The sequence below is a fragment of the Haliotis asinina genome, chromosome 12, assembly GCF_037392515.1.
Source record: "Haliotis asinina isolate JCU_RB_2024 chromosome 12, JCU_Hal_asi_v2, whole genome shotgun sequence".
In the NCBI taxonomy this organism is placed as follows: Eukaryota; Metazoa; Mollusca; class Gastropoda; order Lepetellida; family Haliotidae; genus Haliotis; species Haliotis asinina.
Window position 1 is genome coordinate 30,853,530 of NC_090291.1, and position 18,166 is coordinate 30,871,695.

The following is an 18,166-nucleotide window of genomic DNA, read 5'->3' on the forward strand; positions in this document are numbered from 1 at the left end:
GTCGCCTTGTCGCAAGGACATTAGTGATAAAACCCAATACTAAAATCAATAAATCCGACGTTCGATATTGTACAAATGCATCTCGCTCAATAACAATTTCATTAACGCACAGTCGTGTTATACCTTTCGATCGACCATACACACATTTAAATCAATGATGTCAATTAATAGAACACGATCAGAACTATTTTGGATGGTTCTATTAACTATTCCAAAATGGTGATTTAGGTTTTGAGTCAGTTTAATGTTACGTCACAGGATAGATAAGCAAAATAAACGATTAATTGAAAGCTCTGTGCGTGTTTATGTGTGTTTGCGTGCGTTCGTATGTTTATTGGTCTGAGGCTTTACAATTTGCATCCCTTGGGATTAAAGTCAATATCACCCTAATTATATACCTAAGAGTTTTACCTGAGTTGTTAAGTCAGAATTTGTATACGAGATTACGATCTGGTTTAATAAGGTTAAAACTAAATGAAGACAGGTGGTCCAGTGTTGGTTATTGTCTAAGAATATGTCCACCCCTGAGGAAGGGCCGAGAAATAACACGGAAACGTTGTGTATACAATAAAGAAGACGCTGTTATCGGTACATTTTGTCGTATACTTGGATACCAGCTTCTACATGCATCTAAGGATCGAACCTCATGTTTAATGCGGGTAATAGTCATTACTTGATTGTGATATTCAGCAAACTACGTCTATACACATATCACGAATTATCGGATATAACGAAATGGATCCCGGACTACTGATGCATATTTCAGTCGAAATGCGTATAACGAACTATCGGATGTAACGAATGTATTTCCATGTCCAGGGCTCTTGATGCATGTTATAGTCGAAATGCGTACCAACTGTATCTTATGAAACGGTTTGATTTCTATGTCCAGGGCTACTGATGCATGTTATAGTCGAAATGCGTATAACGAACAACGGATGATACGAAGTAGAATTATTGGCCCCCTTGTGTTCGTTATAACTGAACTGTATTTGATATGTAGCATAGTTGTGTTTAGGACGTTAGTGTTGAGGTGTTTGGGGCTGTTTTCAGCCTTCGTACGTTTTCAGCATCTGTATTTTGGTCAAATGAAACCTCAAGTGTTGTTTTCCCGTTCAGCTGACGTACATAGAGTATTTCAGATACCTGTCAATGCGACCAATATAGAACAAGCCAACATGTTCGGTTGACAGCAAACGGCGATGTGTGAAACAACGTCTCACAGATGTATGTCAAAGGTCATGGGGCGGCCAAAGTAATCAATCCTGAAATCGATCTAAGCCTGTTCATAACCAGATTAAGTCCTCATTAGAAGAGATTTCAGTCGACTTACTTCGAAAGAGGTAAACGTGTTTTCTGCTTCCTTGTCAGTCTGAGCATTGTCCAGTGAGTGGTCAGTTTGTCGCGTGGTTCTGAGTGGCTACAATTGGCCTGTATGTGGCGTGGACAATACGGATCGTTAGGCTGAGCCTGGGGGTTTGTCTGTAAATAATGGTTAGCTTCATGAGCAGCTGTATAACATCCACCGCCCACATCCTCTAAGGGATCTTCATTTGTACAACTGTGTCCTTTGGATTGGGTAAAGTTCACAGTTTAAAGGCCAAAGCCTCTGGAAATACTATCAATAAGACCCCATACAAGATCTACTTAATTTTTAATTTTTGGTTCGGGTTGGTTGTTGTTTAATGTCGCACTCAGCAATATTCCAGCTGTATAGCAACGGTCTGGGAATAATCGTGTCTGGACCTGACAATCAAGTGACCAACAATATCAGCATCGATCTGCACAACCGAGAACCGAGGACATGTGTCTACCAAGTCAGCGAGCCTGACCACCGATACCGTTAGTCGCCTCTACAGACAAGCAGGGGTTGATAAAGATCAATTTTAACCCGGATCTTCACGAGTAACGTCACTTCTACATAACGTCTAATGTGGAATACTCTAAAGCATCCGTTCATCTGTATCCGTGCAATAGATACGTTTATATACGATTTAAATAAGGAAAGGGGTGGACATCATACACTGGACAAGGTTGCATCAAGCATTTAAGTCTTTCATAAGTTTATCAATAGCGATTTGCCTGTGACGTGTGTACAATGGATAGTTACAAAACCAAAGCCGAAAATTGTGGTACAAACATGACGTGGTGATTGTTTGTCACAACATAATGTGGTAAATGTATGTTTGTCACAAACACTGCATGGTAAATGTATGTTTGTCACAAACACTGCATGGTAACTAAAAGTTTGTCACAAACACTGCATGGTAAATGTATGTTTGTCACAAACACTGCATGGTAAATGTATGTTTGTCACAAACACTGCATGGTAACTAAAAGTTTGTCACAAACACTGCATGGTAAATGTATGTTTGTCACAAACACTGCGTGGTAAATGTATGTTTGTCACACACACTGCATGGTAAATGTATGTTTGTCACAAACACTGCATGGTAAATGTATGTTTGTCACAAACACTGCATGGTAACTATGTCTTAATGAACAAAGACAACTCGTTTCGGGATAGTTTGATCAAGCTTTTTCTTTCCCAATAATCAATAACATACCAGAATCACTCTGGTCGACACAATCTGGTTATAAAAACACTTTAATAAACTTATAGATTTGACCAAAAGAATCTTATCTTAAGTGGAACGGGATTTTGTGTCATGTTCAAGATTATTGCGCAAACTGAATAACACGTATTGACATGTTTGCGTGTGTGGCTGTTTGTCTTGGCCTGGCATTACGTTGACACTTCTATCAGCTGAATCTATCACTTATATAAGCCGGATATATCACTGACATCAGCTGGATATATCACTGGCATCAAGGGAAGATATCATTGACATCAAATGTATATGTCACTCACAACAACTTACATTATCTGGCTGTATCATGCACAACAGTTTATCCGCATCACTTACAATACCTTACTGTATCACGTACAACAGTTTATCCGCATCACTTACAATACCTTACTGTATCACGTACAACAGTTTATCCGCATCACTTACAATACCTTACTGTATCACGTACAGCAATTTGGACTCATCATATAAAACAATTGGATAAAATCCTACCTGAATCTGTATATATGAGAAAGTGTGCGGGAATGGGTGGGGGTAGTGATGATTTTAAGGTGGTGTGATCCATTTTGTTCTGGGGGGCATTCACATTGTACATGCAACTGCATCAAAATTATCATCAATTACAAACGTTCACACACACACACACACACACACACACACACACACACACCACACACACCACACACACACACACACACACACACACACCACACACACACACACCACACACACCACACACACACACACACACACATACACACACACACCACACACACACACCACACACACCACACACACACACACACCACACACACACACACCACACACACACACACACACACACACACCACACACACATACACACACACCACACACACACACACCACACACACATACACACACACACACACACACACACACACACACACACACACACACACACACACACACCCCAGCCAAGTTATGAACGATCCCTAACCACAACTTGATAGTCAATAACTGCAACTGGGGACACTACTCTCGTTTACTTCGAATTCGTGACTACTCGGCATTAACATTGTCACAGACGTGGAAGCGGATCTGTACGTTTTTGTACGGTTTTGACTCGGTGCCATGGCTGGTACACAGCTTAGACTGGTTTTCTTCGATCAATTTCGCCGTTATTTGTGCGACCAACAGTCATTTGTATATTTCTTGAAACCAAGATGTACCCTACTTGGTACTTGGTGAGCGAAACGGTTAACACACACTCATGTTTGAACATGCAATAATAGTTCCTCTTTCCATCCATCTATCCATCCATCCACACATGCATCCGCCCATCCATTCGTCTGTCTGTCCGTCCGTCCATTCGTCTGTCTGCCTGTCTGTCTACACACGCGTAAGCACGCACGTACGCACACATGCATGCATGCATGCATACATACATACATACATACATACATACATACATACATACATACATACATACATACATACATACATACATACATACATACATACATACATACATACATACATACATACATACATACATACCATTATGTTATGATTCGTTCTCGTCCTGTTCATTCACCACCATGATACATAAGAAAAATACCTAACGCATCCTCATAAAATTGTCACTGACAGATCCCCCATTCATTCGATAATTATCTTTATTTTAAAAGGTGTTAAAAATAAGCAAAACTAGTGAATCACCAAGTTATTGAGGGACTGGACATACTGTTCAAGTCACAACACAATATGAAGATACATACGCGATGATACTCAAAAGGTTCCTGGTTCGCATTTAAATTCGCCGATATATTAGTAGTATGTCTTAGATCTCTAAAAATCAGGCTAGCTATTCTCAAAACGTTCGTAGCCCTACGAACTTCTTAAGCCCATTCTTAACACATTGATTACGATCAAAGTTAAGAATTGTTAGGGCTACGAACGTTCGAGAATAAGGGCGTGGAGGTGTTGCGGGAATCTTTTATCCTACCTCACACGTAAATGTATAAATTTTATATGTTACCTGCTTGGAATGCCAAACAGTGGGAATTCGTTTGTTACATCGTGTTAGCAGTGCTTTTTTTTATTTCGGTATTGCTGTAATTGCCTAACTCTGATACTCCTTATTATCTGATACCCGTGCTTCAAACAGGTCAAAATGAACATTGAAGTGTTCGGTAAGAAAAATAATTTGTTCACTTGTCCCTCTGAACCCATGGGTCGATGTACCCTCTATGCTCCCCTTTCGGGCTCAGAAAGCATAAATAAACATACAGGGTACATCAACCTATGTCCCCCTCGTGACCAGAGAAATACTGGCAATAGTTGCATCATACAGTGAGTCAAAGGTGAACAAATCGATACAACATGTTGCGTAGGCTCAATGGAATGTGCAAGACAGAGACAGAAGTTACATCAGACAAAGAAACATATAACAAGCCTCTGATTCACCTATCCCACAAAAAGGCCAGCGCATACTCCCGATTCTAAATTTAGCACCGAAATGTCATGTCAGGAGTAACGGATGATGTTGGCGTCTTGGGAAGCCCGACTTGGCAGACGACATTGTTTCTATGGGGTGTTTCTGATTCATTGACAGTTTAAATATAACTTAACCCAAGATATGTTTTTGTATTTTCTGAAAGACGGGAATAGGTTCTCCACACAATGAAGTCTTGGAATTTGGAAGTGGATTTTCAAATATTCTTATCTGTATTATGAGATACGCATAACCTTGGTTCTTGCTTGGATATGACGTCACCAGCCATGGTAACCGATATTCTCGCATTGTGAAACACAATGCGTAACCGTGTTCCTTCTGTGCATTATATAACAACTCATCTTGCTCAGTATTTTTCCCTGTCTATACACATTGACTTATGGTGCAAAACGGAACACGACAACTAAAATATACTAGCAATGGGTGATTAAAAACGAATACCTGGTGCAACTGACTCAGTTCCTTCATACAGACCATTTTGGGTTTTTTTCCGATTGAAGGAAAAATCAATCTATCGCATTCATAATCTCAGTTTTAGTTTTAGCAATGTGAAAGCAGTAACGCGGCAGGGGACAGTTGAAATGTGCCTGACACGTTGTATCCATGTGGGGAATCGAACCAGGGTTTCCGATATGACGAGCGGACACTTTCACCACTAGGCTACCCCACCGCAGTACATAACGACACTCGCTTATAATCTCATGAGTGAGTGAGTCGACTGGGTTTATCCCTGCTTTGAACCCCTTTCCATTTATATACCAAAGTGATGGGACCCGAGAATGCTAGTGTAGTGTTGACAAAACAAACAACATGATACTTGAGGCGAATTTAAAGGTAAAGTGCAGGATATCCTTTGGATGAAAACTAAACAGATATTGAAAACATTCATATTTCCAATCTCATGGAACTCCTTTTCAATTTAAATGAAATTATTTGTTTCTGTTAAAATTAGATATATTCAGAGACTAAGCATTAACGCAGTCACCATTATGTTATGGCATTTATAGTCTAATGTCCATGTTATTATGGTATATTTAGTCCAGTCTCCATGTTATAATGATATTTATAGCCTAGCCGCTATTTTGTTATGTTATTCATAGCCTAGCCTCCATGTTAGTATGGGATTTTTGTCTAGATTCCATGTTATTATGGTATTTATTGCCTAGCGCCTATGTTATTATAGTATTGTAGTCTAGCCTCCATGTTGTTATGGTACATATAGTCTAGCATCCATGTTATTATGGTACATATAGTCTAGCCTCCATGTTGTTGTGTTTTTCTTGTCTATATTCCATGTTACTATGGTATTTATTGTTTAGCCTCCATGTTATTATGGTATATATAGTCTAGCTTCCATGTTATTATTTCATTGTTAGTCCAGTCTCCATGTTATTTCGGTACTGTAGTCCAGTCTCCATTGTATTGTAGCATTTATAGTCAAGCATCCGTGTTATCTTGGTATTTAGCAAAGGTCATTGAGCGAGAAATATATATTACACACGTCTAGACCAGGGTGTGGAGGTGTGAATACAACCCCATTTGGGTGGTGGTGCATATTAAAAAATAGAATCCAGGTTAAATATACCTTTATTCTGTTAGTAATGTTATTCTGTACATTGGTATAGTACAAGAAGTTGTGTTACGACTTTTTACGCTTCCGCTCTACAGAAATAAGCATGATATACAGCACTATGCCCCACACTGATTGGAATGACAGCTGAACACTGGCTATGCTTGGAATGTGTTGGTACGTTTCTCGATAGGGGCTAGTTGGACGTAACATTGGGTAATTGAACATGTATTATGTAACAGACAGAAAGGTGTACTTCCTATACCTGTTATACATATGTATAGAGAACACTCTATTTCGATATGCACCGATTCCACATGGGCATATAAGTAGATGGTTTATAGGTGTGTCTTACACCGAACAATAAGCTTCCAAAATATTATCAGGTGCTGTTTCAAAACAAACGCAAAGGTAGTTTGTAGGTCGAACATATAGTGTCTGTTTTAATGCAACATTTGGGGTTAAAATGTTTTCGTTTTTTTAAACAATACATATGTCTGCATATTGCCGCTTACACTTAACTATAGCGGCACTTGCAACCGAATTTGAGGGGTGTTGTTACCATGTGTGTTCGTATGAGTGTGTTGGGGTGGGGTGGGGGAGGTGGGAGTGAGAGATGTGAAGGAACACCGAGATGAGACAAACAACATAGGAGCTATGACGGTGAAAGATAGTGACAGCAACATTTGCGGAATGTTATTGTTATTGACCTCTTCTTTTTGTATGTGTGTGTTTGTGTGTGTGTGTGTGTGGGGGGGGGAGAAGGAGAGACAGACATGTAGGAACAGTGAGATAGTCATGCAGAGACAGAACAAGAGAGTGCGAGGTGAGAAAGAGAGTTATGTGTGGTGTGTTTTGTGTGATAGAAACAGTGCGTATGTGTCTGAGTTGTTTCCTTGTTTTCATGCTAGTTGTTTTGATCGTACTCCACATTAATCAGGACAACGGCTGGAATCCCGTATAAAGATGTCCACTGATAGAATGTTCTTCATGGTCAACTGAACATGCTTCTCCCTTTGCTGGCGACGTACATATAACTATCACCGTTTAGTACAAGGGCAATTAGAGACGGGGAAATACACCAACCCATGAACAAGCAGTTATCCGGCGCCACACTGATAGGAATAACAATAAGCAGGTCTCTGAGTATGCTAGTAGTTTGTTTGCAGTCCTTGGAATACAGGACTCTCACAATAACATTCCACATATGACGGTTCTATTGTTCTATTGTTATTGCGACTATATTATTTCGAATGTATGTAGATACAAAGTGAATCAATTGGAAACCCTTCACATTCAACATTTCCCGTTTCTTTTCTTTGCATACTGTTGCGTCGTTATTTGAAATGAATTACGCCTTTTTTCGAAAGAATCAATGATCTTCAGCCAACTGAAAAATGACTATTCGTCAAGTATGTAATCCACTGGGAAATATAACTGTCAGTGGGGGAATGCGGCCATTTATCTGACTCTGGGTCTGTCAAATAAATTTATAAATCTGGTCATCAGAGTCAAATATAGTGGAACAGAATATCCCACAAGGATGGTAAGCTTAACAGGAAGATAAATAATGTACAATGCGTGTCACGGCAATATTGTTCCAGTGCCTGTCAGCGTTGTGCCTATTACATTGGCTTGAAATAATTCATGCTTTGGCTTGTTCGATATTATTGCATATTGCTAGGTCTACGTCTACAATGTAACAAGCACATGTTGTATCTGTGAGGGAATATTAACTCTTTCCCCATCTGTTGCACTGCATCGATCGCAAGGAAAATGTCCAACACAGGTATATTGCTGTTATAGTATTTGGGAATTTAAATGGGCCTCCCATGAGGGTGGCAGGCGGCAGTGTGTAAAGAGCACGGGTCATAAATCAATTGAAGTTAAGTACCGTTGGTCGTCGAGAGTCCTTGGATGGATGACTGGGTTCAGAGACTGTACTCATGTGAGTTTTTCGAACTTCAGTGGTGCCCAGAACGAAGCATTGTATCATGCATGGTCGTACTTTAGGCAGGCATTTTGTTCAGAACTGCACTGGCCACCCAGCAGTGAATGAGTGAATGGGTACCCGGTGGGATGAGAAGGTCGTGTTGTTATTAACCTTATAGCCTTTCACATGCTGCTTCGGGTGCAGTACATACTGATCCACTGACTGGGGGAATATTGTTCAGAACTGCCCTGTTCGCACACAGCGGGTAACCAGTGGGATGATATGGTCATATGGCCGTTGGTACGTTAGCCCTTAACATGCTGCTTAGGTTGTAGTACACAATGACCCGAGTAATAATGTCAGCGCTTCGATTTGGAACATGGAAGTAGCGCAATAGGAACACACACTTTATCAATGTTATGAAAGACAAGGTAAGAATATTCGTATACCATTATTCTTCCGTAATAATCATTAAACTTTACAAAGTGGGTCTTTTTACCGCGCGTTTTCACTTTGTTTAATTTGTAAATGTTAATTAGAAAAAATAATATCTGTTCGTCTAATCAAAATGTCGAACATATACTCTTGCAAAAACAAACGTCACGCTACACAGTGCTCGTAACAGGTTTACGATTAACACGTATTGAAACATTGACGTTTTTTGACATTGATTGACGGTGATTTGTAATCGAAACGGTTAATACGTCACCGGAACTAAACTAAAACCTGTCAATGTAAAACTACTTACGTGTTCGCGGTTCGTATGGTCCTAAGTTCTCTGACGTCATAAACTGTCTAATAAGCGTCGATTTCCCGACCCCGTCAGACCCGAGAACCATCACCCGGTAGTAAGATGGAGCTGACGAGGCTCCACTGTCCATCGATGTCACACTTGTCGTACGTGACGGCTTTTTGTCCTGGTCATGCAGACTAATGAAACTGCCACCAGATTTTAGGCTGTTTGTACTTTTACTTTTGAATTTGTCTCCAATGTTTAAGACTCCTTTTGACGTCTTCTTGAACGATCGGACTCTGCAGAGTCCGCCTCCTTGATGTGCACCGTTGCTGTCGTCGTACACATGTTCTGTCCTGATGTCGCTGTTAGAATCCGCAACAGATAGATATATTTGTGGGACGCTGTCCGATCGAGGTCTGGAGTCGATCTTAAGACTCAGTTTAGGCCTCGGACGATTCCTGAAAGAGGATGACCGGGCGTGGGGGTTTGTCGTGGTACCAGCGTGTGATACCACGGACAGATACTGGTCACTCATATCACAGTTATCAGAAAAAGATGTATGAATAATAGTCACAAGTACAAGTCTTGGGAAGTTTCACTGAGAGGAAGCACTTGGCTCTGTTACCATCCTCTATTGAACTCGGTCACGAACATTCGCAATTAACAACACGAACTACACAAACTGTTGCTGTGACTCGTCAACATACTTCCACGACCGTGTACCAACATCGATTCGGACAAATCACATGACCTGCAACAATTCCTCCAATGAAAAGCCAGCATTTCCTTCACTGCGGTTTCTGCGTCATGGCCGGATCCCCGTGAACGACACAGCTAAATTCTTCGCATCAGCCGTAGAAATTCGATCCCGAAGCACTCCGCTATCTTTGGCAAGGCAGCACCCTCTTCCCAGCAAACACACGAAGCAATGATCCAACGATACACAGGTGTAACCCAACTTCCTCGCTGTAGAGCCTAGCACACGCTCACGGAGATAATTCCTCGCCAGAGGAGCTTCTCTCAACGCTGGGACGGGTCCACTTACACAAGGGACTTGGGGAAACACCTTTGATGTCTAATCAGTTTTTGAGAGCCCAATTAAGAAGATTTGTAAACCTGTCGTCTTTCCGTATCGTTTCATTGTAGTGTGTCATAATCTCCACCTGTTTTCTGTGGATGCTTACTAGAACATTAGGTGGCCTCCCTGTGTAACCTTTGGAAGAAATAGGCCTGGCTTCAGGAATTAGTACAACAACATGCCTCCTATACTAAAGGCTCGTTAACCGCCTAATACCATGACACAAAGGGTCGTCTCACGGGCCATAAATAATATATTGACGCCAATCGATAAATTGATTCTTGAGCCAGATGACCTTCAACAAGTATGATATACTTCTATTTAGTCGAGTATTTTCGAGAGCATATTGTGATGCATATTTGGATGAATATATCTAGACAAGCTGTTTATACAGTTGCGCATGTTGTGTCCTGTTTGCACTTGTTTACATGTTGGTTATATAATGTAGGCTGGTTATAGATGTAGGAAACAGTGTTGTTGTTTCTTACAGTGATGTACCGTTTTTAAAGGTATTGTTGACTCGCTGTTTATGTTATGCAGTGTGTGGGATAGGTGTCTTTTGGCACGTGTTTTTATATATATGTAGGATAGTTACTATTGATTTACGTACTATTGATTTCTCAATGTTTCACATGGATGTATACAGCATCTGGGGCGCTTACAGTCAATAGTTTGCGTATCGTGTTTACACTAGCTATTGTTTTACCGACGTGCACACAACAATTGTGACTATGATAGAAGGTATATACAGTGTGCATAGTACACATATTAAGTAAAATAATGGTACAAGCTAAACACACTGGGTATAATCATACATATCACATAAAACATTTGTGGCTGTGATACAAGACATATACACTGTGTATACATATACATATTAAGTAAAACACCAGTAGCTGTCTTACATTGTATATACACTTTATATACTTATACATTTTAAATAGAACATTTGTGGCTATGATACAAGACATATACACTGTGTATACATATACACACTAAGGGAAACACTAGTGGCTATGATACAAGGTACATACACTGTGTGTACTTAAACATATTAAGTAAAACATAAGTGGCTATGATACAATGTATAAACACTGTGTATACTTAAACATATTAAGTAAAACATAAGTGGCTATGATACAATGTATAAACACTGTGCATACTTAAACATATTAAGTAAAACATAAGTGGCTATGATACAAAGTATGTACACTGGTGTCTTCCTATGCATATTAAGTGAGACTCATGGCTATGATGCAAAATATATACATTGTGTATACTTATAAAACACTAGTGGTTATGGTACAAAGTATATCCACTGTGTAAACATATACGTATTAAGGGATACGCCAGTGGCTATGATACAAGCTATATACACTGTGCATACTTATGCATATTAAGTTGGATATGTGTAATCTTTAAGTGTATAGCGATACGTGGTGTGCACATGAGCGCTCGCGCGCGTGTGTGGGGGTGGTGGTTACGTTTGTGAGCGTGTGTGTGTGCGTGTGTGTGCGTGCATGTCTTTCTTGTATAACCTCTCACGCAGCAGCATGACAGCGCCTTGTATACACTCCTGTCGGGAACAAACCAGTGGTGGATGTTATGAGCAGCGACGTACATGTTCAAGTTCACCCGATCTATTTAATCATGTTGAAGGGGGGATCTATTTCCAACACGTTTGACGAAGTAATAGACACAACGTTTTATATAGAACATACCCCTGGTGTCTATTGAAGCTTTTGAATCTTGTCAAAACATGCTTATCTCATCGTCTGCCCCAGCAAAGTTTCAACAGAACAGGTAACATTTCCAGGTCGCGAACTGAAATTAACAGCCTCGTATACATTGTGCATGTAATTAATATGATCCTCTTCATCTTACCCTGAAAACCTAAGTTTAATTCTTACTTAAACGTCATATCAACTAACTGTCATAAGGACAGAATGAATTTGATCATTTCACTCGAGTGAAATATCTATTTGATGTTTGTTGATGTTTTCGTGTCAATAAAACCTTTTACTAGAAGCTACACTACAAACACGGAAGTAGTATATGAGTTATGCAGTTCCTTCCAGTGTCCATCAATACTGAACAGCAAAAGAAAGGCAAGTTTGGTCGACTTTTTAAATAGAAGAGATCTTAACTTATTTTTATGAGATTTTTCGAAACTTGCGTTTCTATTTCTGTTCAGTATAAATACATATATCACATACATTATGTGATACTGTAAATCATGAAAATAATGCGTCACGAATTGAATGCGAGTGCGAAGGTCTTGTCTAAATATGTATAGAGAAACTTCTATGAAGCAATAACGTCTTTGCTCAATAGGAAATCGGAAGAAAAGCTTGTTATGTCAGCGTGACCCATGTGTTACACAGGGGCAGTGTACGCTTGTTTACATGTATTCAGGAAAATATTACGTAATGCCCACGTGATGATAAACGTTATGGTTATGCAACAACTGTGGCTTGTTTACAAGTAATGATACGTGGTAACGAGGAGAGATACACACGGAGCACATGTGATGATAGTTAGGACAGTTACACTGTATTTACTTAGATCATTAACTGAATAACATTAGATTTCCTTGTACAAATATAAATATTACATATGCTTAGTATATGCAATGCATGGATATTCACCTTAAAGAAATGTCACAGACACAATATTGATCCGTAAAGATCTGGGTTAGAATAGATCTTCAACAACCCATGCATATTATATGTCGCAAGACGCGAACGATTGGGATCGGGTGGTAGGGCTCTTTGACCTGGCTGACACATATCATCGTATTCAATTTCCATGTCTCGATGCTAATGATGTTGATCACCTTATTTTCTGATCCAGACACTTTTATTTACAGAGCTTTAGTATTGCTGAATGCGGCGTAAAACAACAAACAAAAGTGATTCTTCAAAGGCATTTAGAAGTTGGCGTAGTAATACAGAGTTAACATTTAAGCCTTACTGTTAATTTCAGCTCAACCTGATGAGGGGCTAGGATAAGCCCCGAAACGTCGTGAAAATAAACTGAAGAATTTGCTATCCATAAAATTTGTCCTGTATAACAAACATATGCCTATATGTTATTATTTTTTGTTCATCGAAATGAACAGTGTGAAACTGCACTCACGGTCGTGGAAGCAAAGAATACTGAATGTCCAACATTAGAAGCAATTTAATTAACATTAACAAATAAGATAAATACACGCTCTCGCACACTTTGCACGCACACACACACGCAAACACATATATGCACGCACGCATACATAGGTATACACATGCATGCACTCGATATTACGCGCAATGGAAAATACACCTGGGCTATGCATATTTCGCAGGTGGAAATGAGGTATGGAAGCATTATATGGACACACGTTATGTCACTGAGAAGCAAAATACACTCTCTGGTAATGTAATAATTAGAATTGCAGACCGATGTTACATGCCAAGCACTTACACAACTTTATGTAAGTATTGTAACTACCGAGAGGGAAATGATGCGGAGCACGTGACAGCTGATGTAATCATTAGAGATAAAACTAAAGTAATAAAAGCCTCTAAATTACTATTCGATTTCAGCAAGACTCAGAAATACCTGTTTGGTACAGTTTGTTCATCATTAAGTCCAGTACATAATAACAGAGATGCTTTTGAATAGCTGTGTCGAAGTGTTTACTTGGGATTCATGTCGAGTTAATAATTTGACCAAGAAATGAAGTTATCTGATGTAAAAATATGTATCTACAATTAGTGAATATAAAACAAATATTGAAAAGGGGATTCTGGATTTGCTAAATTAGAAGACTTTAATGGATTTTAATGTATTTTCTGCATAGACATACTATATATTTATGCCAGTGATAGCGCATAGATCCAATATAACGAAGGGTCGACTGGGGATCATTTTTGAAAATGAACAGCGAAAGCCGTCCATATTTATTGAGAGACTTTTTTGTCACTCTTCAGATTTGTAGCAGCGAAATATGTTCCCACACTCTATTTCATAGCATCGTAAAATGCCCATATGCCTTTCCAAACCTTGTTAAGATCCGTTTCTAAATCCTTTGCAACAGTATCTTTCTTTTTTGTTCTCTTGATATGATCAGATTGTATCATTGAGTGTTGGTAGACACTGCTGTCAGTGATTCAGTTGTGGGCGTGTGCACGCGTATGGTGCTCTATGCTGGGTGCTCCTGCATATCTCACATACACCATGTCAGTGCGTGAGATGTGCTACATCATGGCATACAGACAGAATGGCAGTGAGATGCTGAATATCAACCATGACATGTACTATAACATCGTATAAAATATGTATTAAGTCTCAGAGAAATACAACCAGAAGTGGGATTTTGAATACATAGGTGGCATGCTGATAGAACATCGCATAACCTAATCTAACGCTTAGAGTGTGCCAATAGATAGAGAGACATAAACTATTTATAATATATATAACTTCATTTTAATTTTAAAAGAGGCGCAGGTAAGGTAAGTGGGTGATGATGACCTTTGGGAAATATAGAGTTGCTTCATTTAGATTTTTGCATGTCAATAATTCCTGGATGGACCGGAAAATGTTATAGTTTGCGGATGAGACAGACAGAATACGTTTAGATGACTATCACTGACGCTCCCGTGGCACACCCAGATACATGTTGCGACTGCGTGACGAGAGTGGGAGCTTACAGCGCATATCGCTGTTGGAATAAAACGACATGGTAACATGCCAAACCCTGCATCAGTGATGACATATCAAATGTACACGCAATAATACATTTCCACTTTCTCAATGTGAGGATGGAAAACCAAAGACAGGTACGCACTCACACTACATCCATTCCTGAAAATAAAGATATGATATCCAATATGCATGCAGTTACACCTTTCTCACTCCTTGTAATAATGATATGATATGCAATATGCATGCAGTTACACCTTTCTCACTCCTTGTAATAATGATATTACATCTAATATGCATGCAGTCATACTTTTCTCATTCCTTATAATATGATATGATATTCAATAATCATGCAGTCACAATAGCCTCCATTCCTTATTATAATGAGATGATATCCGATGTGCCTGCAGTCATACTTTTCCGTTTATCTTAAATTAATGGTATGTTATCAGTATGCCTGCAGTCATGCTTTTCTTACTCCTGATGATAAGATAATTAATCCAATATGCATGCAGTCATACTTTTGTCTTGCCTAGAATTAATGGCAAAATATTCATATAGTCATACGTGTACCTTCCTTATGCCTTCCTTATGATAATGATGAAACTTCCAGGGTATATGTGATATATTCCCCATGCCTTATGGTGACATACCTGTTGTGTTCTTAATTCATTCTCCTGTCATTACTCAAGTGAAGAAACACTCAGTGTTCATGCAACAGATTAATTGTATCAGGGGCGCTTTTCTCTGCAGATATTTCATAATCTGAATATGTTTCCAAATACAAAATAAGTCCCATTTCACTGAATGGGGCGTTACGTAATAAGCTGAAATTATATCAGAGAATGTCATTTTGAATGAAACGTATATAATGTCTTTCTCTGAGCGTGATGTTAAGGCCACACCAAGATCTAAGGCACTGGCAGATCTGTCCGTGGTATGTCTGAAAGTGTGGATGTTTACAAACTAAATGTTCATCTCTTCGGCGTACAAAAGCAGAATTAAAAACACAAATGATAACGAATCAGTTTCATATAAACTTACCATATGAATAACATTTCACATGTTATTGCGTACACGTTTTTTCTGAAAAAGATGCCAGTTATGTTTTATGAGACAATATTCAAAATCCTGAGCGGAACGATAGCTCAATGGTCGTGTCGAGAGTCGGTCCTATTCCATACATGAAAGGACAAAATGTCAAGTCTGTTGCCAGTGTCCCCCACTTTCTCATCCCCATCGTGAGAATAGAAGATGTCACTGTATCTCAATCGTGTAGATCGATGTTCATAATGTTGATTACTAGATTGGTAGAATCTCGACTATTTACAGACAGAACGCTGTCATATATAGCTGGAATATTGCTGGTTATTAAAACAAGACTCACTCACTCCAGAACTCAGAAAGCGTACAACTGCCCAAGGGTGAATGTCAACAGAAAGAATGTAATGTATATCTTTGTGTTCTTAAAATATCTTTTAATTAGCTGTTGTGTTCAAACAATCATCAAAATATGTCGATAAGTGTCGATAACATGATTTTACACAAGTACACAAGTAAAAGAATCGATTTTTTGTGAAAATGGTGATGAAATTTCTTACAAGGAATAAAAAGGCATCGCGATAACGTAACAGAAATCACTTTCCAGTTGAAATTGTGCATCAAAAAAGCATGCACTGTCTGGCAATAAAAATCCAGATTATTTTCGGAAATTGGCAATCGTTTTGAAGGAGGTGCAAGGTCAAGTCACTACGCCACGTCTTGACTGCGCTACTGTAGACCAGGACCAAATAGACAGTTCGTTATATCGGTCCAGTCGTTATAAGCGTGATTGTTGCGAACGTAACTCACTGTGTTTGTAAGTAGCATCTGTACCGCTGCTATAGCTTACAGCAAGCAGGTATCAATAGCTGAAGCAGAAGTATATTACCTCCCTCAGACCAAGATTTGGGACACTAAACGCTATAAGACACTTCGGAATTGCATTATCCATCACATCTACAGATACCATATGCTGATGTCGACTGACGATATGGTCACCTTGACCGGCTGATGATGACTTCAGGTCATATTCCCATGAGAACAAACTCCTTGGAGGGTTAAGGGACGTATCGATTCATGTCAAGATGCCTTACATTGTGATAAGCTGACACATCTGCTCTCATCATTGCTTTGAGAAGCATTCCTTGGCCCGCCTCCACTCCTCCATTACTTAACTAATATTACATCTAGACTACCTAAATATACCTTCTTGTTGCTGTGTCCCGCCCTGGAACTACTATATATATATATATATATATATATATATATATATATATATATATATATATATATATATATATATATATAGAGAGAGAGAGAGAGAGAGAGAGAGAGAGAGAGAGAGTAGTTCCAGGGCGGATATATATATATATATATATCTAACACGAACATTATCTAAGGATACACATGCACTAAAGTTAAGCGCCACTATTTTCATTGTGTCTTGATTTCACTCCTGAAGATCAGAAATACAAACTATAAATGTTTATGACTGAATTAGCCTTCCATAGATTACTGAACCTAAGATTGTCAAGATGTGACAAGGAAAACGTTCTGCAAGTGCAACTCCATTTCCCTACAATCTGAATCTTGAAAATCAAGTTTCACACACTTGCTTTCACCGGTCTGTTGTGAGAGTCTCCTGTCACTTTAGAGTTAGAAAATCGGTCATGGTGAGGAGAAAGGTAACAATCGGTGACAGATGGCATGCGATAGGCATGGAAAATGCTGGCATGTCATGCAGGGCCATTGCAAGGCAAATGGGTCATCATCACAGCGTCATCACAGGTTTAGTTGCCAAACATAATCAAACTAATGATGTCAATGACAGTCAAAGATCTCGTTATGATAGTTACCATTGAGTCTACAAAGTAGCACATCACAAAATAGTGGATGGCGCTTAACATTTGTGCATGTGTATATTTGGTTGAAACAAGTCCGGTTTCTAGAGCTATTTCTAGTTGTCTAATTATGATCCAGTCGAGAAGCATCCAGTATCTTGGGCCTCTTTCACTGGGCGATTTATCTCACTCA

General features: G+C 39.2%; 1 protein-coding gene across 1 annotated transcript in view; it reads right to left on the minus strand.

The window, feature by feature from the left end:
* The window catches only part of LOC137258828 (GTP-binding protein Rit1-like), a 40,094-nt gene extending 29,720 nt beyond the window's left edge, over positions 1-10,374 (minus strand). The window contains exon 1 of the mRNA XM_067796521.1: positions 9,340-10,374. Within this exon, the coding sequence (XP_067652622.1) occupies positions 9,340-9,862 (523 nt within the window). The 5' untranslated portion in view covers positions 9,863-10,374. The remainder of the gene's footprint in view (positions 1-9,339) is intronic.
* Positions 10,375-18,166: the final 7,792 nt, after the last annotated feature.